This window comes from Semicossyphus pulcher, unplaced genomic scaffold (assembly GCF_022749685.1).
Source record: "Semicossyphus pulcher isolate SPU_LCO1_2020_fin unplaced genomic scaffold, fSemPul1.0.p SCAF_14, whole genome shotgun sequence".
Taxonomy (NCBI): Eukaryota; Metazoa; Chordata; class Actinopteri; order Labriformes; family Labridae; genus Semicossyphus; species Semicossyphus pulcher.
Genome location: NW_027211648.1, coordinates 15,710,251 through 15,738,195, shown reverse-complemented (window position 1 = coordinate 15,738,195; position 27,945 = coordinate 15,710,251). Strand labels below are relative to the sequence as shown.

At 41.8% G+C, this 27,945-nt stretch overlaps 1 protein-coding gene across 1 annotated transcript; it reads left to right on the top strand.

The window, feature by feature from the left end:
• Positions 1-6: 6 nt before the first annotated feature.
• Positions 7-26,386, top strand: prkcha (protein kinase C, eta, a). Its single transcript, XM_069661244.1, has 14 exons — positions 7-654; positions 5,624-5,687; positions 9,089-9,242; positions 9,336-9,370; positions 9,471-9,553; positions 13,205-13,334; positions 13,426-13,559; positions 13,645-13,776; positions 13,920-14,093; positions 16,264-16,418; positions 21,917-22,055; positions 22,502-22,690; positions 25,375-25,521; positions 25,651-26,386. The coding sequence occupies exons 1-14, from the start codon at positions 304-306 to the stop codon at positions 25,798-25,800; spliced, it is 2,037 nt and encodes a 678-aa protein (XP_069517345.1). The 5' UTR covers positions 7-303; the 3' UTR covers positions 25,801-26,386.
• Positions 26,387-27,945: the final 1,559 nt, after the last annotated feature.

Here is a 27,945-nt window from a genome sequence, read left to right as displayed (position 1 = left end):
TCCTTCTTACTGAAACTTCTTGAAACAGGTTCACACACAGACACAGCGGCGTTTTGGGGGCTGGCAGTTTGTTAGTCTGTGTTGAGAGGCGCGAGGACAGTTCGTACAAGATAATGACTGCTACAGAGCGCGTGAGGTGACACCAAATAACAGTATGAGGATTTTAACTATGAATTTAAGACAGCGCTGTTTTTGTTATTGATATGAAGTGGTCGTGAATGCTTTTTTTTTTATGACGCTTGTTTTATTTTTGCGCTTTTGTGTGTTTTTTACCTTCCGCGTGAGCCTTAACGTTTGATAAAAATGAAGTTCAACGGTTACCTGAAGCTGCGGATAGGTGAGGCGGTGGACCTCAAACCGACCACCTTCTCCCTCCGCCACTCTGTCATCTTCAACAAAGCCCCTCCGGCTCTGGACCCTTACATCGTAGTGAAGGTGGACGACTCCAAAATTGGACAAACTCTCACCAAACAGAAAACCAACACGCCGACGTACAACGAGGAGTTCTGCCTGAACGTGAAGGACGGGAGACAGATTGAGATGGCAGTTTTCCACGACACCCCGATCGGATATGATGACTTTGTGGCCAACTGCATCATCCAGTTTGAGGACTTCATTAAAACCTCCAACACAGGGGAGACCTTTGAGGGATGGGTGAGTAAAGGGGAGATATTTGAAGAGCTAAGAGTGGAAGTAAACAGTAAAAGTCAACATAAAACATGGTCGAGTTAACCTATTAGGGTACAAATGTACTGTTTGGTCCCTGTTACACCATCCCCACCTCACAATATACATCCAATGCCGAGTTATTTCAGGCCTAAACTGACTGATACTGCGTACTGACAAATATCTATTGAGGAGCAGTGTATCATGATATATGAGCTAAATGTATTGAACCACACACAGACAGTAAAGCAGACCTGCAATTAAGTTTAAAAGGGTCCAAGCACCCTGATGCAACTCTAAGCCTCAGGTGCACTGCTAGGAGAAAAACAAGAACCATGTCTGCAGCTTAAACAGGATATTTATTTAACATGTTTGTTTAAATGCATTAAAAATAAGTATAAGTAAATAACTTTATTAGAAGCTGGCATGACACGTAGGTGATGCACAGTGTTCATAGGCCAAGGACTCTACCTAATGTGACGATCAGTATCTATTTTACTGACATTAATCCATAACAAAACTTGGGATTATTAACAGCATAGATACAATATCAATCAGCTAACCCCTACCCTAAACCATGACACCACACATGAAAAGTAGGGTGAAGGATATTGTTAAATAATTGTTAATAATGCGAGAGCTTTGACACATGCTGATCAGTTATTAGTTAGGAGGAGGTACAGAAAACAAATCGGCTATTAACGCAGCACGTGTCGCTGACACTCGCCTGTTTTTCTGCTTGAACGCATCAACAGCATGTCGCCTGCACTGAGCTGATCCCTGCTGCTGTCTGACTGACTGATTACTGAAGGATAACACCCTCACACCATCACTTCTTTATATGTTGGTGTGGGCAGCGTCAACTGGACGTGTGGCTCTTTCATGTCTTGCAGTTAGAGCTTTTACTGTGATCATCAGCATTAGGGCTGAAACCACACATACCACTGCAGAGGCGAGGTGTTAATTCTGCTTGCAGGTTGCATGGAAAAACTTGCGTGCCCCTGCGTAGCATTTGCCCTGCTTGTAAAACCAATGTATGGTGATGAAAGCCGCACGCTTACTGGGTGCAAAGTTAACACTTTATTTATGTAGGTGCCAAATTAATTGATTAAGTCTTTTACTTGTAAAGCCCACTTTACAAAGTATAAGTACAGTAAGTCAAACCAAAAACTGCCCCTCCACACTGGAGTTTCCCTCTGATGACTTACTTTCATCCCTTTAGGACGTTAAGCCACTGCAGGTGTCGGTGATTGTAACTCGAGCCCGTCCAGGCCTGGAGCAGGCTCAGGTGGTATCGACTACCAAGCACAGCCCTCTCATCACATGCAGATCAGTCCTGCTTCACATTTTCTCCTTGAGCTGAAACAGTTTTCATCAATACAGAACATTTACCTGAGAAGTCTGAACTTTTTTTAAACCGTTAGTAAATTAAATAACCAATTTGGTTTATACTGTTCAGCAAAAAACTTTATAAACTCAGAATTTGCAACAAAAAGTATGACAAAGACTTTCCAGTAACAGTAATGTAAAACAGAGAAGACGTAAAAGCTTTTACTACAATACATTGAAAAAAAAGATACACACATATTTGAAATTGTTGCCATTACTTTCTTCACCGTACACTAAACATCGACATCGTCCTGGCAGCGAAGTTTAGCGAAGTGTTTTTAGCGTGACATTGTGTTATCAAAAAATGATGCATTCATGTTTCACTTGAATTTGAACTATATGGTCATTTCTTCTTAAAGAAATACACTTAAGTAGAAGTGACCTCTAAGAGATAATCAAATCATGACTGGCTGAATTACAGTTTGTCTTAAAAGAAAAGTGTAAAAGCGATTAATTCACTTAATTGATTTGTGTCTGAGCGAATGAGTAGAAGTCAAAATGAAATGTAAGTAACAGTAGGGAAAGCTTTCACACGGCTTCAAAGACCCCATGCTCTGAGGGGAAGTGGTGTGAAAGTGAAGCGCTTGGTCTGCAGTTTTTGAAGAACCAATAAGTTTGTGCGCTTGACTTTCTCACTTCTAGACACAGGTTGTTATCAGCTGGATCTGAGCTGTGACGGGTTTTCTGTGCTTTGTTGTACAGAAGAAAGTGCTGCTGGGCTGGTTTATTTCACACAGGCTGCAGCTGAGACTGAGACACAAGACTCCACACGCCCACACCGCTGTTTATCACATCGTTCCCACCGTCTGATCAGTGCTCGAGGGCTCACTGTAAAATACTCTACCCTCTATTGATTTGTTGTCCAGATGTTCACTTTCTCGCCCACCTTTCTCAGTGCATTCATTAAACCCCACAAATCATTATAGATGTATGCCGCTCTTATCTGACATACAACCTCAATCTTTTAACTACTCAACTCCTCCTCTTAACTAATAGTGAAGTGTCAGGACTGACATCATGCGTCTCCTTATGACATTTAAACACATGAGGCATGTTTCCTTTGCCTCCCACCTGTTATGATACGACATGACAGCACGCTGATGCAGCTTTGACTTTTTACTCACTTATTTGAGCTCTGACATTTCGCAATAGGTTGGTTATATTTACTCACAAAGGACCTGTGTTGTTGGAGGTGTTGCTCAGGCTTTAAGAGATGAAGTCTGCCTAAGGGGCACTAAAACTGAAAGTGGGTTAAATATGGCCCCACGAGATTTTCCAGCGAAGTGTTTTTCTGCCTGCTCGTGTGAAACGGGCCCCAGCCCCTGTGTCTGAGACAGAAACTTCCTCCTCTGTGATAAAGCATGAAGAGTTCTGCTTTTCACCATCATGCTGCTATCACCAACTTCTATTTTGGATCTTATCTGCTCTCCCTTAATGTATGCAGTCTCAGTTTTTTCCACTGAAAGAGTTACTTGCAGCAGTTAAATTGGTGAACTGATGGTTGCAGCCAAACACAAGGCTTAGGACAGCCAAGAACGTCAGCATATTCATGGTGGGGCTGCACAATAAATAGCCATCTCATGGCAAGATGTGCACTTGCATTAAACACATTGCAAAAGACTGTTTGAATCTTTATGAATTAAAAAAAAAACGCTGTTTGCATGTACTGTGGTTTCACACTCAGCATGCTAACATTTTGCTAAATAGAAGAAGTCCTAGCTAGCTGTCAGTTACCCTTAGATTAAAGGAGCAGTTCGCCCCCTGGAAAAGGCCACCGTCAGTCAAAGCTGGTGTTCTCTGTAATCAATAGAAGCAGTAATATTTGAAATTGGCGCCATAGCTGTGGAGAAAGTTGTACAAACAGCTCGTGGTTTCGCCCGTTCTTCATTCCTACAACACCCAGAGACGCTGGAGTGAAATTCTACCGTTTTCGCTGCAGGCAATGATTCAGAGCGGTACAGAATCTGAAATACAGCGAGAATATACATCGGTGGGTCGTCTAAAATATCTTTGGGTCTGCAGCCTGATGATTATAACTCTATTGCAATGATTACGAATTCAACATTCCAGACAGCTGTTTCTTCAGTACATTGCAGAGTTTTCTATTAAATTTAATTAATATATAAATAAAAAAATACAAAACAACAAAAAAGGAAAACCCAACAACAGCACACTAACCACAATAGAACAACAACAACGATTCAGCATTAGATTGAAACCTGATGATTGTGAACGAGGCATGACGAGGCGTTCTACATTGAGGAGGTGTAGTTTAGCGAGCTCCCTGGCCTCCGCCAGATGATGCGTTTTACGTAGTCTGGCAGACGTTTTCCAGGGCCCATTGGAGAAGAGGATAGCGTCCTCTAAAGGCACAGAGTGAAATTGCTTTTTTCTACTATAATGGCGTTAGCTCCCCAAAATAGCACGATGAGACTTAGGTTGAAAATCAGCGAACTGGCCCTTTAACTGTTGTTGGTCTGTTGGTGAAGAAGCACAGCACTTCTGCTATTGGGAATTATTTCAGATTGACATACGACAGGTACTGTGTAAAACATGCAGAACAGCAGAAAGACTTAGAAGCTGTTGTGTAATACCTTCTTTTATGAAACACAAATATGATGTACGCAGGCCTCTGTCATGGTCTGTCTGCTTCGAGGATTGAAGTGTGAATAGCTATGACGAGAGAGACATTTCACAATTGCATTCAGCTCTTTAGTTCTTTCCGTGACTGTGACCGGAAGCAGGGGTTCAAATGCCAAAGATAACACAAACACAGAGGAAGTCCTCACAGTGGACGAGTCAAACTTGCTGTCTAGACTGCAGATTCAGACACAGGATATGAGCAGGTAACTGAAAAACAAAACTGGGCATGTTTGAGATGAAGTGAACTGTTCCTGTAAATAAAGGTTTACACTGAATGCACCAACTGAGTGACCACAACACAATGTGTCTCTCATGTGTAGGCGAACACTATTTTCCAGGTGTGCTGTATATGTAACATAAATAGATCCACATTTAAGTGTACCGTGACCTCTGTTTCCATTCAGTGGTTGCTGCAGGAAGTATGTTGTTCTGCTTGCCCATCACCAGCCACCTCCAAAAAGACCCTGTGTTTTTACGTAGACTTTCCTAAGTCATGTCTCTCAGCTGTGCGTCAGGTCAACACAACCTCTGCAACCAGCCCGACCTGCAAGACCTGCTTTGTTTTCTTTCTGCTACGGTGTCAAAAATTCCTCCGACATCACGTACACCCTGAGGAATGTAAAAAATATAGAGCTGCATGTTTTCTGAAGGACTCATGCTAAATCTCAAAAAACAAATTGGATTTAAAGCATAAAGAACTTTACAAAGTCATAAAATATGACACATTTCTGCCACCTGAATGTGTTATATTTCTTCTTTTCTTTACAAAATATTTATTCACATGTAACAACATGTATATTTTTTAATAGCAGATTGGTCGTGGTTGCATTGTGTCGGATCTGAATATCTGTTAAAACAGTTTCTGTTGTTAAGCAATCAAAGCATGCAGAAATATAACAGTGTGTTTGTGTTTGTGTGTCTGCAGATGGACTTGGAGCCAGAGGGAAAGGTCTACGTCCACATTACACTCACTGGATCCTTCACTGATGGTAAATCTGCTGCTGTAGACTGAAACTCAACTCAGTGTTTCCACCCATGCTTAAGTATCGCTCTTACACCTCTCCTCCTCTGATACTTTTCGCTTCCCTTTTAATAGCCCTTTCATAGCCTAACTGCTCATGTGTAATGGTAGTGACATTCGAGGCTGTGAGAAGAATAGGCGTGCACACATGTTTCTGTATGACTGGAGCAGGCTGGTATGTGCCTGGTATGCTTTCTGCAGACCTGCAGACGTCATGTCTCCAATGAGGATTTCTTCAGACGTCATGTCCTTCTTCCTCTTTTATTCTGCTGCCATCATCATGCCCCGGTGCCTGCCAAACTTTGTGGAGAAGCAACATTTACTTATGCAGCACATAACGAAAGCATCACACGCTGTTTCAGCTTCTTTCCCACTGATGGAAACTAGTGAAACATCTGAACAGATTCTAACACTGCAGGTTTCATTGCTCTTCATTATTTCATTTATTAAAGACCAGCTCCAGTCATGTTTTAAGACATATAAAATGTTCTGGGCATCTCCTCATTCTTCCTCATCAAAAATTCCCGAATCTGCATAGACCCCGCCCACTCTGTACTATGTTTCTCCTTTCGTAAAATTGCAGCCAAAAACAAAACGCGTCTTTGTCATCGTTAAGTGGCAACTTGTTGAAACTCAGCTAGCTTCAAATGTAGTAATTAGTAGTAGTAATGTTGACGTTCGTAGTCAGTAGTGAGTTTGCAAAACTTATGTTGATGGTTACAGCTGGCTCGCGCTTCGCCAAAGTGGTTGCCATAGGCTACACATAATGATATGCATATCGTCACCCCGTCTATTAATAGGATTGGCTCCTTAGGTTTGTGACGTCTCAAACCTGCCAATCTGAAAACATGTTGTTCAGCCTGTTCTTGGTACACTGCAGTTTAAAAGCAGACAGGCCCAGCCATGGAGATGACTGCTTATGTTGTCCCTGATATGTCTTGTAGCACATGAAAAACAGCTGTTTACAAGGTTAAACACTGGATTTTCACTGGAGGGGGTCTTTAAACACTGAGTATTTTCCTCATGAAGTTTAATTTCACCAGCATTTTCTAAACTTCCAATAGTTATTTGCCAAAATCACCTGCAACACTGCTCTCAAATGCTCTGAATCCATCGGTTTGTTGTCCAGCAAAGCAGCAAACTGTCACGAAACTTCTTGCAAACATCACAATTCACTCACCAAACTTTGGAGATAACCGTATACCTTTATATGGATATTTTACTGTTTGCATACTTATCAGTCAGGGGGTTTGAAAACCCGAAATGCAAAAATATGATCTGTGCTCTGGTCGACCTCAGAGGGGATGCGAGGACCTGCAAACAGCACGGAGCACTGAGAGCCTCCTGCTGAATGCACCACTCTTGCAGACAACAAAAGGTGGTGGCCTTACAGTTGAAATTACTAAAATGATATGTGTTAGAACATTTTCTGATATTTATATTTTTCATCATCATATTAACAATAGTCACAAAAGCTCTTTGCTCATGGGAAATAAAGACTTTTATTACTCTATTTTTGTTTACATTAAAATGTCATAGGAACACTTTATTTTGAAAATCTGACTTTGCAAAACAATAACACAGTATGTTCACATCACATGCAATATTATTCCACCAAATTACTCATCAGTAAAGTCTTTCTGTACAGGCTCTGCATCTGTTAATCCAGTATTACATCATATTGAGCTTTTACAGAGAATATCTAAACAGTGTTGTGCATATGCTCGAGGGCTTTCAGTGTACGGCACCTCTCACGCCCCCTTTCACACGTCTCCCACAACTATATCTGCTGTTTGACGGGGGCCGCGTGGTTCAGCAGTTTCCGTAATGCATATGTGGTTTCTTAGCTCCGCTACACTTACTTTAGCTTTGGCTAAAGCTTGGCGTGTCGAACCACGTAGGTTCACAAAAAGATGTGCAGTTTAACTTAAACAATAAAATGTCAAAAGGCCGATTTTGTTCATCCTTTTTTCTAACCCTAACCCAAGGCCACTTTACATGTGAGTTCAAACTAAAACAAAAAAAGCACAGGTACAAAGTAAGAAAGCAAGGTGAGCTGGGGAACAGTTATTGATTGTAGATCTTGTTGAAAAGGAAGGTTTTGAGCAGCGTTTTAAATGAGTGAATAGTTGTTGTGTTGTGGATCTCAATAGGGAGGCTCTCTCCCAAAAGGGTTAGGGTCTTCGTTTGCATTATTTCACATTAATTGTACAAAAATGAAACCTTATCGTGCCATTAACATGTTAAGTTTTAGCACATTTTATCATGAAACAGTGAAAGTCGGATGGCATGGAGAAACATCAACTGATGATCTTCTGATATCACCTCCTTCTCGGCCAAAATAGACAGAAAACTCTATGTAAATTGTTTTATTGAAATAATACCAGGAATGAAACAACTTTCACTTCATTTTTTGCCTTTAGTAGATAGTTCAGCTGAAGATATACAGGAAGTGTGGGGAGTAGAGAGTGGGGGAGGACATGCACCAAATGATTGGCAGACCGTGAGTTGAACCTGCGATCAGTGTGACGAGGACTGTAGCCTCTTCACATGGGGCGTCCGCTCTATCAACTGAGCCACACCCGCACCACTTCATAACAGTTTCAACGTCTTTATGGGTAGAATATGTCATGGACATGCAATAAGATATTTGCCTGTATTTCTATCTGATTTAAACTTAACATTAATGAAATCTGCGCTTTTATTTTTTACAGCCCTCAACAAAGTGAACTGCAGTGTAAAGAGACAGGCCTGACTGCCGCAGGTCCACATCTGACGCTCAGCCTGTGTGAACACCACAACGGTAGCAGCCGCAGCAATCAAATGAGGCAGCCGTTAAGGGCTGCTCAGACTGGCTGAGTGAATTAGCCGTTTACTTTTAACCCCACTTATGGTAATCTTAAGCCCCTATCGCACATGCACTGCCTCCTGAAAGTTTCCCCACATTGTCCAGGTGGGCTGCATGTGTGACACAAACAGCCATGTTTTCAGCCTGACTTTATGCAGACTTTTTCCTGCCAGCCTCCTGGTTAAATGTCAGAAAGAAGTCAAGTGAGCCGATGTGTGAACGCAGCAGGTAATAGTCAGGAACATTCACCGCGAGCGAGTGGACGAAGTGCTGACGTTAATATCATGTGACAGGTGTGACTTCTGCAGCGTACCTTTTACATCATGTCGGCCTCATGAGCACAAAAAGTAGCATTCATCTGGAGCACAGCAACGTCTGTAGGAGTATCTGTGTTGCTAGTTGCTAACTTTGTCTACTGATCAGTGCTGAATCCATAGTATATAGAGGGTGTTTAATGGGTGGTCTTCACCTTGCACTCCTGTTGTTTTAACCCAAACTTTCCCTCTCCTTTGTTCTCTCAGACGACGCCATAGTAAAAGAGAAGACCTTCAAGCAGTTTACAAGGAAGCGGCAGGGAGCCGTGAGACGGAGGATCCACCAGGTCAACGGACACAAGTTCATGTCCACTTTCCTCCGTCAGCCCACCTTCTGTTTTCACTGCAAAGAGTTCATCTGGTGAGAGAGTGGAGCAGGGACGACTCACTGCTGCCTGCATGTATCTGTGATGTGTGTGAACTGGATCTGATGGTGTCTCTGTCTCTGTTACAGGGGTGTTTTTGGAAAGCAGGGTTACCAGTGCCAAGGTGAGCTGGCCTGATTTTGTATTTAAGATCTTTCTGCCTTTTGACTCAGTTTATTAAACATGGAGAGTTATGAGATTCAACAGCGTGGTTGTTTTCTCAGTGTGTACCTGTGTGGTTCATAAACGATGCCACCAGCACGTCGTCACCGTGTGTCCACGCATGAAGAAGCAACCAAAAGAGCAGGTAAGAAAACACTTTCATCAAGTCAACAACACACTTCCTGTTCAGTAACATTAAGAACCCCACAGGGGAAACGGTCAGTGTACTTTTTGGTCTTTGAATTCTCCTTTTAGAAACAGAAATAAAAACAAAACAAAAAAACAAATGGTTTTTACTTTAGTTTTTCTGGTCAGAAATGGCAGATACAAAATTTAAATACCACTTCATTTTCTTTTTCTTCTTTATAAAGCAGAAACTAAAAGTGCAGCAAAACTCAGACGTAAAACGACCATCATTTCATTTTCAGAAACCGGAAGTTGTTGTGGGTAAAACAAACAAACAAACAACCTCTGTTCAAGGCAAGTGCACCAAAATAGTTTGTGCGCTATTGAAGAGGGTTACTGTTAGAACAAGGTCAAGATGGCAAAAATCCCAACTTGTATACATATAAATATATTAATATATATACATACAGTTCCGTGCAAAAGTTTTAGGCAGGTGTGAAAAAATGCTGTTAACTAAGAATGCTTTCAAAAACATAATTTATTTTTATCAATTTACAAAATGATAAGTGAGCGAACAAAAGAAAAATCTAAATCAAATCAATATTTGGTGTTACTATTCTTTGCTTTCAAACCAGCATCAATTCTTATAGGTACACTTTCACACAGTCAGGGAGTCTGTAGGATTATAGTCAGGTGTATGATCAACCAGTTATACCAAACAGGTGCTAATGATCATCAATTTCACATGTAGGTTGACACACATTCATTAACTGAAACGGAAACAGCTGTGTAGGAGGCTTAAAACTGGGTGAGAACAGCCAAACTCTGCCACCAAGGTGGCTGAGGTTGTGGAAGACAGTTTAATGTCACAGGTCACACGCCACGGCAAGACTGAGCACAGCAACAAGACACAAGGTAGTTATACTGCATCAGCAAGGTCTCTCCCACACAAAGATTTCAAAGCACACTGGGGTTTCAAGATGTGCTGTTCAAGCTCTTTTGAAGAAGCGCAAAGAGACGGGCAACGTTGAGGATCGTAGACGCAGTGGTCGGCCAAGGAAACTTAGTGCAGCAGATGAAACACATCGAGCTTATTTCCCTTCGAAATCGGAAGATGTCCAGCAGTGCCATCAGCTCAGAACTGGCAGAAACCAGTGGGACCCAGGTAAACCCATCTACTGTCCGGAGAAGTCTGGCCAGAAGTCGTCTTCATGAAAGAGTTGCAGCGAAAAACCCAGACCTCCGACATGGAAACAAGGCCAAGCGACTCCACTATGCACAAAGGAACATGTGTGCAGAAAAATGGCAGCAGGTGCTCTGGACTGATGAGTCATAATGTGAAATGTTTGGCGGTAGCAGAAGGCAGTTTGTTCGCCGAAGGGCTGGAGAGCGGTACAGTAATGAGTGTCTGCAGGCAACAGTGAAGCATGGTGGAGGTTCCATGAAAGTTTGGGGCTGCATTTCTGCAAATAGAGTCATTTGGTCAGGATTAATGGTGTCCTCACTGCTGAGAAATACAGGCAGATACTTATACATCATGCAATACCATCAGGGAGGCGTATGATTGGCCCCAAATGTATTCTGCAGCAGGACAACGATCACAAACATACAGCCAATGTCATTAAGAACTATCTACAGCATAAAGAAGAACAAGAAGTCCTGGAAGTGATGGTATGGCCCGCACAGAGCCCTGATCTCAACATCATCGAGTCTGTGTGGGATTACATGAAGAGACAGAAGGATTTGAGGAAGCCTACATCCACAGAGGATCTGTGCTTAGTTCTCCAAGATGTTTGGGACAACCTACCAGCCGAGTTCCTTCAATAAACTGTGTGCAAGTGTACCTCGAAGAATTGATGCTGTTTTGAAGGCAAAGGGTGGTCACACCAAATATTGATTTGATTTAGATTTCTCTTCTGTTCATTCACTGCATTTTGTTAATTGATGAAAATAAACTATTAACACATTTTTGAAAGCATTCTTAGATTACAACATTTTTTTAACACCTGCCTTAAACTTTTACTGTATATTAATATATTATATTATATTTATAATTATTGCTGTATATTAATATATTATATTTATATCTATAATTATTACTGTATATTAATATATTATATTATATTTATTTTCTCTTTCACAAAACTTCAATGATTCTATTCACAATTTAATGAGTCGTTAATTATTGAATTGTGGAAAGACCTCCTGCCGTCATAGACCCATGCACATTAGGAGGCGCGGCTCCCCCTCTCCAATATGGCGGCTACGTTGACGTATTGTTGCTGTGAACAGCAGCGGCTAAGACAGCAATCTACGTGTATAAATCAGTGGATGCTGCCCAACTATAAAACAAGAAGAAGAACTTCCTGTTCCTGAAAATGAAAGAATAGGCTGTTTTTTGTCTGAGTTTTCCTGCAATTTTATTTTTTGCTTTATGAAGAAGAAAAAGAAAATTAAGTGGTATCCCAGCTAGAAATGTTTTGTTCTAAGAACGTTCTGAGAATGTTACGTGCGATGTTCTGGTAATGTTTTGAGCGTTTTTATTTGGTTCCCAGAAAGTTCCTTTTAACAGCAGGAGAATTTTCTCTGAAAACATTCAGAAAGACATTTCAGAAAGTTGCAGTGAGAATGCTCTGGAACGTTTTATAAATCACGTTCCGATAGTTCAGGCCATATTAGATCCTCAGATGTTGCAGTAAGCATGTTCTACCTTTGTTTTTATGTAACATTGAGCAAATGTTTTATAAAAGGCGTTCTGACGTCCCAGGCCTCAATAACATCCTGAAAATATCTTCAGAATGTTGCAGTGAAAACATTTAGTCTTAGTTTAAGTTTTAACGATACAAGAACTTTATTTGAAATGATAAACATCCATAAAACGTTCTTTGATTATTAGATTAAAACGTTTTCTTTCAAACGTAATTGGAACTTGTATGTGATGGGAAGGTTCCCTGCTAGCTGGGATTTCAATTTTGTATCTGCCATGTCTGACCAGAAAAACTAAAAATGGCTTGTTAATAAAAGGATAAAATATATGACAATATAAATAATAACAGCAATAAAATGATAATAATAAAAAAAACTCACACACTTGATGGCCTCAACAGATCATCAGATCAAAAACAAATGTATCAGTTTATCAGAAGACTTCATGCACTCAATTATGTTTCTGTTTGTTTGTGGTACAGGAAGTGCAAATAATAGCAGACCACTGAGACAGCTCCCTCCTACACACACACACACACACAACCCTCTGAAAACCTCTGTTTAACACCTGCAGACTGTACTTCCTGTTTTTGCGTTGAGCTGGTCACTCAGCCAGAACAGGCACTATATTTTACAATACTTTTCCACACATGCTTGTTTTTTAGCATTTCATATTTTCTATTTATACCCATGTGCTTGAATTAGCTTCTCTGCATTCAGTTATTTTCACTCCGTTTTCTACTTTTTGCTGAGCATTACAAGTTTCTCTTCCTCTGGGACATTTAGAGAGAAGCAAATGCAGCAATAAACTAAAACCAAGGTCGCCTATTACAAAAAATAGGAACTAAACATTTGTCACGGTTCTTGTGGCTGCTTATGGTTAGATGAATTATGTATACATGCAGTAGAGCACGCTGTTGAGACACAGTGTGTTAAGAAGACTTACAGTGTCCTCTCTCCGCAGCCCGTAAGCCAAGGCTTCAGCATCAATGTCCCTCACAAGTTCAGCATCCACAACTACAAGTCGCCCACCTTCTGTGACCACTGCGGCTCTCTGCTGTGGGGAATAGTCCGGCAGGGGCTGCACTGTAAAAGTATGTCAACGTTTGTCTCTCACAATCAGGACCTCAAATGTCCCACTTTGCATTACTGAGTGTCCCTGCTTTGTGTTGTTTCTCTCCTCAGTCTGTAAGATGAACGTTCACATCCGCTGCAAAGGCAACGTCGCTCCCAGCTGTGGGGTCAACAGCGTGGAGCTGGCCAATACGCTGGCAGAGATGGGTCTGCAGGCCGGAGGACTCTCAAAACGCAACTCACTGGTCCGAAGGCTGAATTTGACCTCTATCACCTTAATGTGGCTTTAATCAGGCTGAACTAAGTGTTGTTTTTCTTTTGCACTGACAGGCTAAAGGGGCAGGTCAGACGAGAATGCCCTCTGAACGGAGAGAGAGTATGGAATGTCACCCGCAGACCCCCCGGCTGGGCATCTCAGACTTCACGTTCCTGCAGGTCCTCGGCAAGGGCAGCTTTGGCAAGGTGGGAATAAAGAGATGGTAATAAATGCGCTATAATGAAATAATAAACATGGTAAAGGACAGAAACATTTCACTAAGTTAACCTCATCTACTCTAATGAGTAAAATTCTCCTCCATCCCACTCTATGTGTGTCGCGTCTGCAGGTGATGTTGGCGAGACTAAACGATAAAGAGCGGGTGTTCGCGGTGAAGGTGTTGAAGAAGGACATCATTTTGCAGGATGATGATGTGGAGTGTACCATGACGGAAAAGAGGGTGCTGTCCCTGGCCCGCTGTCACCCCTACCTCACACAGTTATACTGCTGCTTCCAGACTTCGGTCAGTACCAACACATGAAGTCTTTGGAGTAATAAACATTAGTTTTAGTTCAATTATTAATAATTTTATAAATATAACCTATAACCCAGTTTAAATGCCTGTTTACAATGCATGTTATTTTCCAGTGTACCCCTTTTCCATACCACTTATTATATTTTTTTTAAATCACAGCAGTAAAAAAATGAAAACAACAATAGTAAAAATTTGCAGATCACTTTTATGGCTTTATAAGTCCCCTTTACGTGCTTAGGCACACAGTACTTTGGTTATTTGGCATAGCTTCCATTCACATTGTCGGGCTTCCTAAAAACTTGTTATAGATAAACACTTTACATTTTAGTAAATAGTATGAGTGATATACCCTGTGATGTTCCCTCCTGTGAGGAAAGTTTTAACTGTCCAACTTCCTTACTACATACTAATAGCAGTGTTTCAGAATGTGAGAACCACACAGGGAATATGAACATTGTAGGTATGTTAAAAAAAAAGTCGCCTTTCTCAATGAATCCACTGCTGTTGATATAAACTTAATCTTTAAGATTATAGTGCAAAAAAAGAATAGAGGAGGTGACAGCCCCAGAAAAACTAATAACTACATATTTTATCTTTAGAAAACATTTTGCTTCATTAAATGTTTAGTTTTCTCTTAATAAAAACTGGCTTAGGGGACTGATTGATGTTGTACACCAATTACAAACACAGTCAAGGCAGTAGTGTGGAAAAGGAACACAGGATTGTAATGTGTAAATTGGTCAGCAGGTGGCAGCAGTGCCTCAGAGTGTGGGGAGTGAGTGAGCGAGGCTCTCTTCCTTCTGGCACAGACCGCGCACTCCTAATCTGCTTTTGTGTTTTAACCGCCACTGACCTACTTCACCTCGGATCAGAATAGAGCTGCAGGAAGTGAAGAATTGCCTTAGTAACACTGCTCCCCTGACCAATGCCCAAATGCATTTTACAAAGATGAGCGTAAAATTAATCAGTTAATGATTTTAAAATAGTCCTATCATTAGATGATGACATATTGACTGTTTACAGAATAGTTTTGCATAAATTTGTGCTGTGTGAGCTTTTAGGAAAAATGCAGGCATGGAAAGAGTGGGTGAGAGGATGAGTAGGGCGGATGTGTTGCGCATGTGACGTGTGTGGAGCTGGAAAAAATGTATTTTCTTTTACTAAATAAAGACAAGACATCAAGATTACAGAGCAGGGAAAGAAATTCTCAAGTGCCGCATAAATTCTTAAGGCAATAATAGTCAGGGTTATCAAGGTCATAGGATATTACACTTTGATACAGTCAGGTGTCACTGACTCCATTTATACACTTAGTTTTAGGGAGATATCAGAGGTGGCAAACAAAACATTGAGTGGCCGGCAGACAGGTTTAACGAGATGCCACTGAGGGAGTTCACGAAATACTTTAATTTCACATTCTGTGTGTTGCATATAAATTTAGATCAGACTAAACTTTGTGAATCCCAAAGGCAGCAGGTCGTTTATTGTGAATATAAAATGACCACCCCGGGAAATGGCATCTGCGGTGACTGTCATGTTCAAGCAGCAACAAATTCTTCGGGTGGAGTTGAATTAAATCTGTGAGCCAGGTTCTTGAGATTAAATTGTTGTTGCACCTTGGAGCTTAAATGTCAGTGCGAAGTCTTAAAATTTAGAATTCTATAATATTTAATAGAAATGTCAAACCAGGACACTGTTAAGGTTCTGCCTGCTTTGCCTGTGCAGCACATTATTATTACACATTCCACATGAAATCTCAGGCCTACTCTAAACCACAGAGAAGTGAAACAGACTCAGCTGTGGCTGAACGTCCCGATCACCTCAGGAAGCTTTATGGGCCTATCTTTACATCATGTTCCCCTGCAGTATTTTTCCTCCCTGATCTAATTTTCTAGATCATTTATCGACCGCAGCCTGTAATGAGAGAGAAAGATTTATGGATTTGATCAGTACTTTTTTTGCCCGGCTGACTCTCAGCTGCGGTTTGTTGCGCAGGAATCCATTAAACCGACATGTGAAATTTATGAGAAGCAGACGTGCATCATCCTTGAAGCAATCTCAACATGTCCATGGTCATGGGTTCCTGGACGGTTTAATAACAGGGGAGCTTCTGCGAGGCTCGTGTGTAAATGTCATCTCTTTGCTTCCTTTTTTAAAGGACCGTCTCTTCTTTGTGATGGAGTTTGTGAATGGTGGCGATCTCATGTTCCACATCCAGAAGTCGAGGAAGTTTGAGGAGCCGAGAGCGCGTTTCTACACGGCAGAGATCACCTCGGCTCTCATGTTCCTGCACAGCAAAGGCATCATCTACAGGTGTGAACCAGTACTAAATGTGACGGGCCAAAAGGTTTCCAACTAGTGCAGTATCACTCTACCTTAACACGACATTTTGACTTTAAGAATGTAGTATTGGTATATTATTAATATGTCTTAATTCTACCACTGCTAAGATCCTGCACATCCTTTCTTGTCTCAAAATATCGGCTCAAATAGGGAGGCTGATGTGGAGACACATGGACTTATCTCACCCGAATGTTTGAAATGTTTTCTTGTATAAACAGAAATAAGCGATGGCTGAAAATCATGACAAATTGCTTGTTAAGTCAGTATGATTTCTTGCTCAATCAAGGTTGAGAAGTTAAACTAATTAGGGTTATACATCATTTTGGGCTCTGGGGCTGCACATTTATTATAGAAAACTTGATTTGCAAACATTTATCAGACAGCGACAGCCTAAAGAAATTAATTTATATTGTATAAATCTGTGTCTTCATCATGTTGCGGCTCCTTTCCCAGCATTAGATATCCTTTTAAACCTTTTTTAGGATGCTCTTATCAACTTGCAGGAGTAAGGTCACACATGGGCTCTCTGCCAGTGCTTGTTGATAAGGCCAGGGCATCATGTGAGCTAAATCCTGAGTTATATTTAGTGGTCCGTGTGGTCCTTGTCAGCCCGCACCGCATAGCATGACTGTTAGCTTAAGAGGCCACAAGCAGTTTGCATGCTACAACTAAAATAACGAGGCATATAGCAGCATGCACATCAGGCCTTCACTGTAAGACGAGCAGAGTTCATGCTGCCTCCTCAAAATAAGATGTAGCCTCGCACACAATGTTGTGTAATGTGCATGTCTTCTCATGACTCCACTAATTATCCCTGTGTGGTTCTTTTCTTTTTAAACACTGTAATAGTTTTCCAAGAAACAAACATGATATATAATAATGACAGTAAACACACACAGGAGACAAATAAGAATTACAGACCTAAAATAAAAATTCATTCTAAACCAAATGAACTCAAAATGAATAAAAATAGATAAACAATAATAAAAATACAGTTACAGTTAGTACTCCCAGGCGTCTAACTGAGGCATGTTAGGTTTCCATCCTACTGCAAACAGAAGAGCTGATCAATCCTCTCCAAATTCACTCTGTTGAACCAGAATACTTTCTAAGTCTGTACATTCAAGATTCTCAATAAAAGGACATTCAATATTTTTGTCTAAGGATATACATGCAGACAATTCTAAGCTTAATCCAAAAGGCAACTGGACCTGGTTGTTCTTGAAGACGCTTCTTCAGTTCTAAACTGACTGGTGGATAGAGCTAGAAATATAAGCCTCTGTAGGTCATTCGTATGCTAATAGATAGAGATAGACCGATATGGTTTTTTCAGGGCCGATACCGATACCAATTATTAGTAGTCAAGGAGGCCGATAACCGATATTTGGAGCCGATATTCATTTGCCGTAAAAGTGAAAATATTGGCGTTAAAATTTTGAATAATACAAACTCCAACACTTAACTTTGTTTAAATGCCTTTAAGCATATGTTTATTAAACAAACAAACAAAAAGCGCAGGGAGTTCCCAGGGTCAGCAGCATCTCTTATAAAGTTAACTGAAAATTTAAATAAATAAATGAATAACTTCCTGAAGTTTTATTAAGTAAATAAAACAAAGTTAAATAAAATTTGCAAAGAAATGAACTTTTTCTCCTCTCCGCCGCGTGTGTGAGCATATATATATATATTTTTTTTTTCTTAAAAAGGCCGATGCCGATATGCGTCAAAATGCCGCATATCTGCGCCGATAATCGGTCCAGCCCTACTAATAGATGTGTAATCAGGGGTCGTTACCCTGAGCTTTTTACCCAGTATCACTGAGAGTCGTTAGTACCCTCTGGTGTTGATGGGTCGTTAGGCTCACATGATCCTGAGTGTGAGTGTGATCTACATTGTAAGTGGGTGACTCTGCCCAGACAACGCCCAACTCACCTCAACATTCTAAAGTTGGCACTTGCTGGTTGCAGTCTTTAGAAATGCTCTGAAAACCAACTGCCAGTTTTACACCGCCCAGACACTAGCTGACAGGACAGACTTTTCTTGCCTACTTTTTCTATTCAGGTTTTTGCTTTATTTTTGCACATTGGTCCGACTTTCCAAGACTCAACCAAACCCGACTGGACATGTCAAACTCAAACAACTCCATCCAACCGACACCAACTGTCGGCACACACTGACCCGACGGTGTTAGGCCACCACCTCTATTAAGGGATGTTTTTTCCAGCTTAACATAGATGGCTTCCTTGACACCTCTTTCAAACCAGCCGTCTTCTCTGGCCAGGATGTGAACCTTGCTGTCTTGAAAGGAGTGCCCTTTGTACTTTAAATGTAGGTGGACAGCTGAGTTCTGAGGAGCTGGCTCTCCTATGCTGGGCCATGCCACCTCAAAGAATCTCTTCCATCATGTTTCACCGTTTCCCAGAAGTTTTTTTTCTTATTACATTCCCAAACACAATGGAAAAAAGTACCCTTAGATTGTCCACATTAAAACCTGTGTGGCTCTTTCAGCTGTAGGTAAAGTCAGACTTTGTAGCTTTTTAATTGTGTGCCACAGTGTGGTCATGTTTCTGGTAACCCTCCTCCACATGAAGGATGTTAGTATGCTGGTGTTTAGCACGATATAAAAAACATCTGGTTGTGTAATACGACTGTTTATAACAGTCTAAATTCAAAGTGACTTTAAGTAAGGAGAGCCACTTAAACACAAGCAAAAGGTTTAGATGAGGTGTCTTCTTTTTCTCCCCAATACCATGTTAGTGAACAAACCATGTAAGGAGAGAACAAGATACTAACAAAAGGCTGCTTTTAAAAATACACCAACAACCTTATAAGAGAGAGATGTTTTTATCCATCTTGTCTAATGAGACCCTGCAGATTTGGTGACTCGTCTCTCAGTGGTCTGAGTAACTTGTAAAAACTTGAGACGGCTGTGGCAGTTGCTCAGTTGCTCAGATGCACTCTTACCCCCTTAACCACAGTCAGACAGAAGATCTCACTGTGTGTGCGTCACAGCGTTTGTCAGCACTTCCTCTTCTCTTACTTGGAAAATTTCATATTGATGCAACTCTCTCTCTTACCTCGTTAGTTATTCCTACAGCGTGATAAAGTTCATTAGCTCAATAGTGTCCGCGCTCCAGATGTTAACTGCTGCTGTTGTTACCACAATGTCATAATAACACTCTTACAGCAAGACCAAGTCAGAGGGTAGATGAAGGAGGAAGGATGCTCTAGTTGCAGTGGCTTATCTACATCAGCAATTACAGATGAGAAATTGCAGTATTGGCCACATACAGTATCTGGAGCACAAAATCACAAACACAAACTTAAGACTGAAGACATTTACTCGCCTCCCTTTATTAGAGTTTAAGCCCTTACACTCTCTAAACTGTACTGCTTGGTGGTCATGTTGTGTGAGCATCTGTCTTTGGGACACTCACCATGAGCATCTGAGTCACTGTTGCACAATCTTGCTACAGTAAAGAAAAGAGAACCAGATTAATCCAACCAAACCGGATTTGCCCGACCAGTCTGCGTCACTTTCACAAAAAACAGCTGTTGCTTCAAAGTTGTATGCATCACCTGAATGTTGTTACAGTGAAGTATCTTTTGCCCGGCTTCAGTAACCTGACCTTGGTCCACAGTGTCTGATCACGGATTACACTCAGCAGCTTTAATCTCTCTGTCTCTGTGATAAGAAAGCGACAGCTGAGGAGGATTCTACCAGCGTTTGGTTATGCACAGTCAGCACTGGGAGAAATGCATCCACTTTTTTCCTGTATATATTTTCATATAAATTAAAGTTATATTAAGCTGCAGAGTTATTGCTTCCTGTGGAGAGTAAGGAATTGTAATATTATTTATAATATATACTATATATTATAGTGAGCCATTGTTATTACAGAACAGCTCCTCAGGTCCTTTGATATTAAAAATCATCTCTATTTTTGCTCTTGAAATAAATATTGACAGCAGGTCACTTTTTCCTTCAGCGTGTCAGACTCTTCGGTTTAACAGTCTGGGAGTTTTCTGTCAGCGGCTCCGGCTGCTACAGAAGCTTCACTGTCCTCAGAAGACCTTTTTTTTTGGTCTCCTGTGAGGAAAATTATAAGTGTCACCGATGCTTGTGTGTGCTTGTTCTGCTCAATGCTCTGACCTGCCTCCGCTGTCTCCTATGGCTTTGTCAACGGCAATCCTGGGGAGTGAACAGAAAGCCTCTGAGGTGGTGCATGTAGCCAGGAGTCCCTCTGATCTTGCCCTCCACGTATGTCCTTTCCTGACATGTTGCCCAAACCTTCACATCTTTAACACCTCAGCTTGCAGCCATACTTTCCTTGAGGTTTTTGATGTGGACCCCATCTCCTTCTGTCTGTCAGCATGCAAGACGTGTGTCCTAACAGTTACTGCCATGGACTGTCCACCAACATTTCTGGATCCCAATGGCTGTGTGCTTCTCCTCCTGTTGGCCTTTGCTTGAGATTTTGACACATCATCATGAGCAGTTTTTTTACACAGTCCCGTTGTCCCTTAGCTCCGCAACCAATAATCAAAACATCAAATGAAGTTTGGTCAGGGTATTCTGTTGCCCCTTCCCCCTCCTGCTCAGGGTCATCACGAGAGTGCTCAGCTGTTGGGGGATGTGTCTCGTGACCAGGAGGGCTGCAGGCATGGAAACAGCACGGAGGCAGAAGAGCCCTATCTCTTACCCTACATTTGTTTTTCTCTCTCTTCTACGTACACTTTCATCTTCCATCTTTTGCTTTACCATCACACCAGCTATTGACCTCGCTTCCCTGACCACTTTTGGAAACCTTGCCAATCCATCGGTTTCTTCCCTACTTTCTTTCCCTGTTCTCTTTCTTCTAAACATACTCTACTGCTTCTTAAACAATCAGTACTCAATGTGCCTATTAAAGGAAAAAACCCTGTGTTATATAGTGCCAGAGTGAAACATCCTCAACCACATTTTCCCCATTTGTCTACAATCAATTTAACAGGACCTGAAAGAAGGTCAGGTAACTGACTCAGTAGGACAGATATGCTTGCACATCCAATGAGCTTATCATCCACACAAAAAAACACAGTCACACTAATCTTAAAGTGTGGTTGGATCTTATCGAGCATACACTACCTGGTAAACAAGATTAGATAATCCTTCTTTGCTCTCCAGGGGGGGAAGTCGGGGGTCCTAAAATAAATGTCATAAAATAAATTGCCCCCCCATATATCTTTAAATTTAGACGAGTTGCCCCCTTGATGATCCCCGGAAAATTCCCACACTCACCACATATTTGTACCTCCCTCAGATATAAGTGGTAACAACAGCAACAGGGAACGTCTAAAGTCCGAGCACAGCTGTTGGCTCTTAGTGGATTTTGGTGCATGAACAGCTTTTACTTTCTTTTTATTTCTGTCAGCTGGAAAACGACGAATGTTTCATTTTCTGATGTCTGTGTTTGTTTTGCCTTCAGGGATCTAAAACTGGACAATGTTCTTCTTGACAAAGACGGACACTGTAAGCTGGCAGACTTCGGGATGTGCAAAGAGGGCATATTTGAAGGCGTGGCCACGGGAACTTTCTGTGGGACCCCGGATTACATTGCCCCCGAGGTCAGCTTCTCCACACATACAGTAGCTTTGTACACACACGTTACAACAACAAAGACATTTGTCCCCTGCAACTGTGAGACTAATGTAACCACATTTAGCGCCCTGCTGCCCAGGTGCTATGAGTTCATATGATGCAATTCCCTTTCCCATCCCTTCTGCATCACACCACCTCGCCTAAAACAAACACTGCGGTCAGCTCCCTCCCTCCTGACTGACTGGAAGGCTCGCTTGGTTTTCATAATGAGGGATTAAGACGGTCTGTGTCCTCATGTTTGAGGGATTTTTCTCTGACCAAAACTGCATCTGGATTCATGAAAGGCTTCTTTGCTGTCATCCACACTCGCACCTCTGTGTAGCCTCACTGCAAACACACTCATCTGCTCTGTGGAGCTCTCAGTGCCGTGGTGTTTAACTTTAATGCTATGCTGTGTGACGTGTTTCCACAGATCTTGCAGGAGATGCTGTATGGGCCCTCTGTTGATTGGTGGGCTCTCGGGGTGCTGCTGTATGAGATGCTGTCGGGACACGCCCCGTTTGAGGCCGAAAATGAAGACGACCTCTTTGAATCTATCCTCAATGAAGAGATTGTTTACCCCTCTTGGCTCAGCACCGAGGCAATGAATATACTCAAAGCTGTGAGTCATTTCACTTTATATTCACAGGAAGGGGTTCTTAAAATGTAGAAAAAAATGCATGATGGATAAAGTTGGGTGAAATCCAGCTGTAGCCCTAGTCTTTATCCTATTGGCAAACTTTTACCCTCATCAGATTGCCTCTGTCAGACTTTTTCACATTAAACAAAAGCAGGAAATGACGCCAAAGCTTTTAAACGGAACATCGATTCATCACTGGAGCTGTGATCAGCTCTGTGGAGAAGAAAACAATAAGTAGTGTGAACATTTACTAAAAGACCAACTTCCCTGCTTCCTGCACAGTTTAACAAAAGCCTGCAGAGCAACTTATGAAGATATCAAAGCTCAGAAAGGTTTGCAGATGGATTTCTGATGTCAGAGTTTTTTATTTGTTGTCCTTCAGATGGACACATTCACTGCAGTGATGGCAGCCCGATGGTGCTCTCTCAGCCAGCTGTTTGGTCTGGGTCTCTTACATAACTATATTAAGGCATGGTCCACTGCCCAACCACAGCACACAAGCTATAAATACCACGACGCCCCCTCCCTCTATTCCTCCTCCTCTTTACCCCCTGTTCTCCTCCTCTAATGCACCCTGTTCACCCCCTCTTGCACACCCTTGTCTCCTCCTCTTATCCTTGTTGTTATTCCAACATGCATGAGGGAGCACCGGACCAATCTCCCCTGGTGATTTATGTCAGAGCTCCCAGTGTCACATGTTACGTAAAGAAGCATGTCGGTGTGAGTGGATTTGAGCGCTGCTGCACTATTTATACTGAGGGCTGATCCGTGGTAAAGTTCTCCTTGTTCCCATTAACAAGTTCATGGACCTGAGCTGTCAGATTTCCTTTGTGAGGCTATATAGAGGAATGTTGTGTTAGGAATAAAATGACTGAGCGTTATTTTAGTGGCATATGTAAAGACCCTTTATCAACAAGTCGACAATAATAAACAAATGAAGCTCTTTAAAAGGGCCGAACCAAATAATTGTTTTTATTGTCCATTTGATAAATCAATTAATCATTTAATTTATTAAAGAACAGCTCATGTTTACGACATATAAAATGCTTTACTTGAAATAATAAATCGTGTTTTTTTTCTTTCTCCCTCATTATAAATTGCAGAATCTGCATAGGCCCCGCCCACTATGCAAAATCCAACGGCCAAACAAAACCCGTCTTTGCCAGCGTTTAGCGGCAACTTGTTGAAACTAAGCTAGCTTGAAATGTAGTAATTAGTAGTAGTAACGTTAATGTTAGTAGTCAGTCGTGAGTGTGTAGAAATGACGATGAAGGTTACAGTGATTGCCATAGGTTGCACATTATGGTATGCATAGCGTCACCCCGTCCTTCAATGGGATTGGCTCCTTAGGTTTGTGACATCACAAACCTTGCCAATCTGAAAACGTGTTGTTCAGCCTGTCCTTGGTACACTGCAGTTTAAAAGCAGTCTTGTAGCACATGAAAAACACCACACGATTTCTAAGAGCCAAAAGTTGCATTTTAATTTGCTTGTTCTGTCCAAGCAACCATGCACAAAGATGTTTAATTATATCAAATTTGAAGCCTTTATTCAAATGCTGTGTATGCACTGTGAGTCCGGGAACAGCTTCCTCATGCAGACATGCTGACATGGCAAGTCTGCTGCAGAGGATGGCACAGCTGACGTGTAGACATGGAAAGATGGCATCGACTTCAGTGGAATATTCTCTCTCGAGTTTTTTCATCTGTTCACTCCTGAACTGATTGAACCTTGCTTGTCTAACTTGCAGTTATTTCCACTTCACTGGTGTACTGGTGTGTGATATTTTTTAATATGTTTTAGCCCATAAATTAAAAATCACCTTTTCAGCATAATGCCTGCAGCTGCATTTTCCTGCATGACTCTGAACAAGCATTGAACTCTAATGTCTCCTTGATGTCTTCATGTTAACAGCAATGTGCATTGACGTCTCTCTGATCTTATTTCTCTCTCTCTATGAACTTGCTGAGGCATGTGTTGTTGTATATGCTTCTGGTACACATTGGCCTATTGGTTAATCTGGTCACTGTTAAGGTGGAGATGTTTTGTTTTGTTTTGTTTATGCTCCTCTGAACGTCACCGACAGCCTTAGGTGTGCCTGGTCTCACCAGCCAGGAGACAGGCAGCCGTCCAAAACACATTTGTTTTTTCAGTTTGTTCCTACAGGCAGTTTCAAACAAACAAACTCTTTTCAGTTTGTTTAGTTTGGGCCTCTCCCTCTGGTTTCTACTACAGCGTTTATGGCAGGGACATAGTTGGAGTCAGGCAGGTAATTCAATGTCCTATTGTTTTATTGTATACAACACCAGGAAGTTGAGACACCTTAGTTGCTCTATTGAACCCTGTCGAACTTTGTGGGAGGTGCCAGTCACAATCCAGGGTGTGTGGTGTTTTTTTTTGTGAACAAGGAGGCGGGCATTGACTGGATGTTATGCTGGCTGGAGTCCAGTTTGGCAAGACTCCAAAAAACAATGTGGTCTGATCTTGTTTAATTACCTGCATCACAATTCCCCACTTTGTAGAGATCCTAAGCAATCTGCTGAAATCGACTGATTCAAAACAGTCCTTTTAAATTGTTGCAATTATTTATTGATTATTTACATTTTTAAAAACTCCTTCTTCAGTCTTTCAGATGTATTAATGTATCCATCTTTTTGTTTTCACAGTTCTTGACCAAAAACCCTGCACACCGTCTGGGCTGTGTGGCCTCAGAGGGTGGCGAGAACGCTGTGACCGGCCACACCTTCTTCGCCTGCATGGATTGGGAGAAGCTGAATCGTAGAGAAATAGAGCCACCCTTCAAGCCCAGGATAGTAAGTCACATGCATACGTTTATGGATGGCACGGTAATGTGTGTAGAAATGATAATGAAAGCACTCAGCAGACATTACGTAGTGTTTGACTTTGTCTTACCTTGAGCCTTCTTTGTTATTCTCCTCCAGAAAACACCAGAGGACGTCAACAACTTCGACCCAGATTTTACTCAGGAAGAGCCCACCCTCACACCCATCGATGACCCCCTGATCCCTTCCATCAACCAAGAGGAGTTCCGTAACTTCTCCTTCACGTCCTCTGAACTTCTGGAGAGCTAGACATCTTCTCACTGATCTATCAGTCATCCCTTCTTCCCCTCAATGTGTCCGAGACAGCTCCCTGCGGCAAGCAGAGTCTGACACTGTCACATTCCCCAGAGACATGAGGGTGCAATGTGCCCACGGTGTCGGCCAAACACATGCCTGACAGGAACAGAGGCTGCACTCTCAAGCACTCCTGTAACTCAAGAGAAACGTGGCGTGTGATCAGCTTTGAAATGACATTCTGTTTTGACTATGTTACGGACACATTGAAGAAGGCGTCTTTTTGAATGTTGTAAACTTGTCTGAAAATGGTTTTAACTGTCGTGTTTTTTTGTACAATTGCTCTTAAGTAGATGAATGACTTTGCTTCCAGTTACTTCAAATGAAAAGGCACTCTTTTTTGGACCACAAGGGCACGGTTTGAGTTTCATTTTCGCTCTAACACTGTGAGAGGAATAAATGGAGTGTCAGTTTGAACTAGCCTGCCAGGGGTTTCCATTAAAGTCGAGCTGCCAGCTGAAATCCTGGAAGGACTGAGGTAGCACAAATAGTTTCTTAATGATGTGACTCTATTTTGTAAAATAAACAAATTCGCACAGACATGCACAATCCCTACCTTTTCTAAATAAAAGCACAACATTTAAATGAGGCTCAAAAAACAGCAGAACATCAAAAACAACTTCAATAAGGTCAGGGCAAATGTGACATGTAAAGAGTTCCTGCCTTAGGTGCAGGTGTCAGAATTGTAAAGTAGGTCATGTGTGTTACCTAATTATTATTCAGACTCTAGAACAAAAACTTGGCATCCATCTCAGTGACTTTCTACATAGTTTGATCAACAGGGCAGGTTAAGAATGGTTTAAGATTGAATCAAAGGTGAAAGTGCTGGTGATTAATGTTGACTGTGAAATATCTAAAAGTTTGCTGATTTCACCACACAGCTAGTCAGAGGACGAATCCTAGTATGGCGTCAATTGAGTCCTAGAGCATCTGAAGATTTCCCAAGGGTAACCGTAATCGCTCACTGCCGCCCGTCTTCTCGGTCTGTGGACAGACCCGGTAAAAGGGACTCACATGGGGGTGCTTTTCACTCATGCAAATTAGAGAAAGTTATGAATATTCTCCCTGTTGAGCACTTTTAACCGCCCTCACTGTGAAACCGTAAAATGAAAACTATAGAGGAGGAGCAGGCAAAGAGAGAGCGAGAAAAACTTTAACCCTGCAGTGCACTTACATGTGCCGATCAACTGGTGGGGGAGTCAGTGCTTCCTTTTTTTTCATCACAAGCAAGTAGAGAATAAACAGGAAACCACACCGCGCCGTTACTGTCGCCTGTGATAGAAACAGGAAGAGGCGAGAAGAAAGAATCATGCATTTGTGATACTTCTAGCATGACTACAGTACAGCTGTGCTTCTGCTGATAGAAATTGAAACTATTAAAACCAAACAACAACAAAGGGAAGAAAGTTTTGTTGAGAGGAGTGTGCCCCATGCTGAAGCTGTCAAGACGTGAATGACCTTGAACCCGCAGGACGTGGATGGACACTTCCTGTTAGTCTGTAGAGGATGTCCTCAGGCCTCACATCACATCTGTTTATCTCCTCAGCCCCCTCTCCTGTGGGGACTGTGACGCTTGATACAGTAAATTGGTGGCTTTGTATACAGAAACGCCCGTGTGTAATCGGACACCAGAAACAGACCTGCTCTAGTAATACATTATGTTTGAAAGTGTGCAAGTTGAGGCTTCTGTTAAGCTCTTCTTGTTGTGCTTTAATCCCTGTTAAGTCTCCGGTTCACCCTAAATATCATTTCAACTCGGGAGTAAAACATGCATTGATCCCAGGGACTTTGCTCTGCTTTAATCCGACCCTAACAAAGATGCGTACTATACAGAGAATGGGACATTGGATTAAATGACTTGACTTTTTGTTTACCCATTAAAGTGGCCCCGCCTGGCAGCTCTCCTCGGGTGATGTCTGAATGAGAGGAGAGATTTAGGAGCCTTGTCTCCACTTTCATTACTGAGACTTACTGATGGCTGCCAGCAGTGTCTCTGCACCGCTTGAATTGAACCAGGTCGATACCCCCAAAAGTAGCAGCAGATAATAAAAAGTCTCAGCCTGTGGAAAGTTGCCACTTGTTGGACATCATTATGAAATC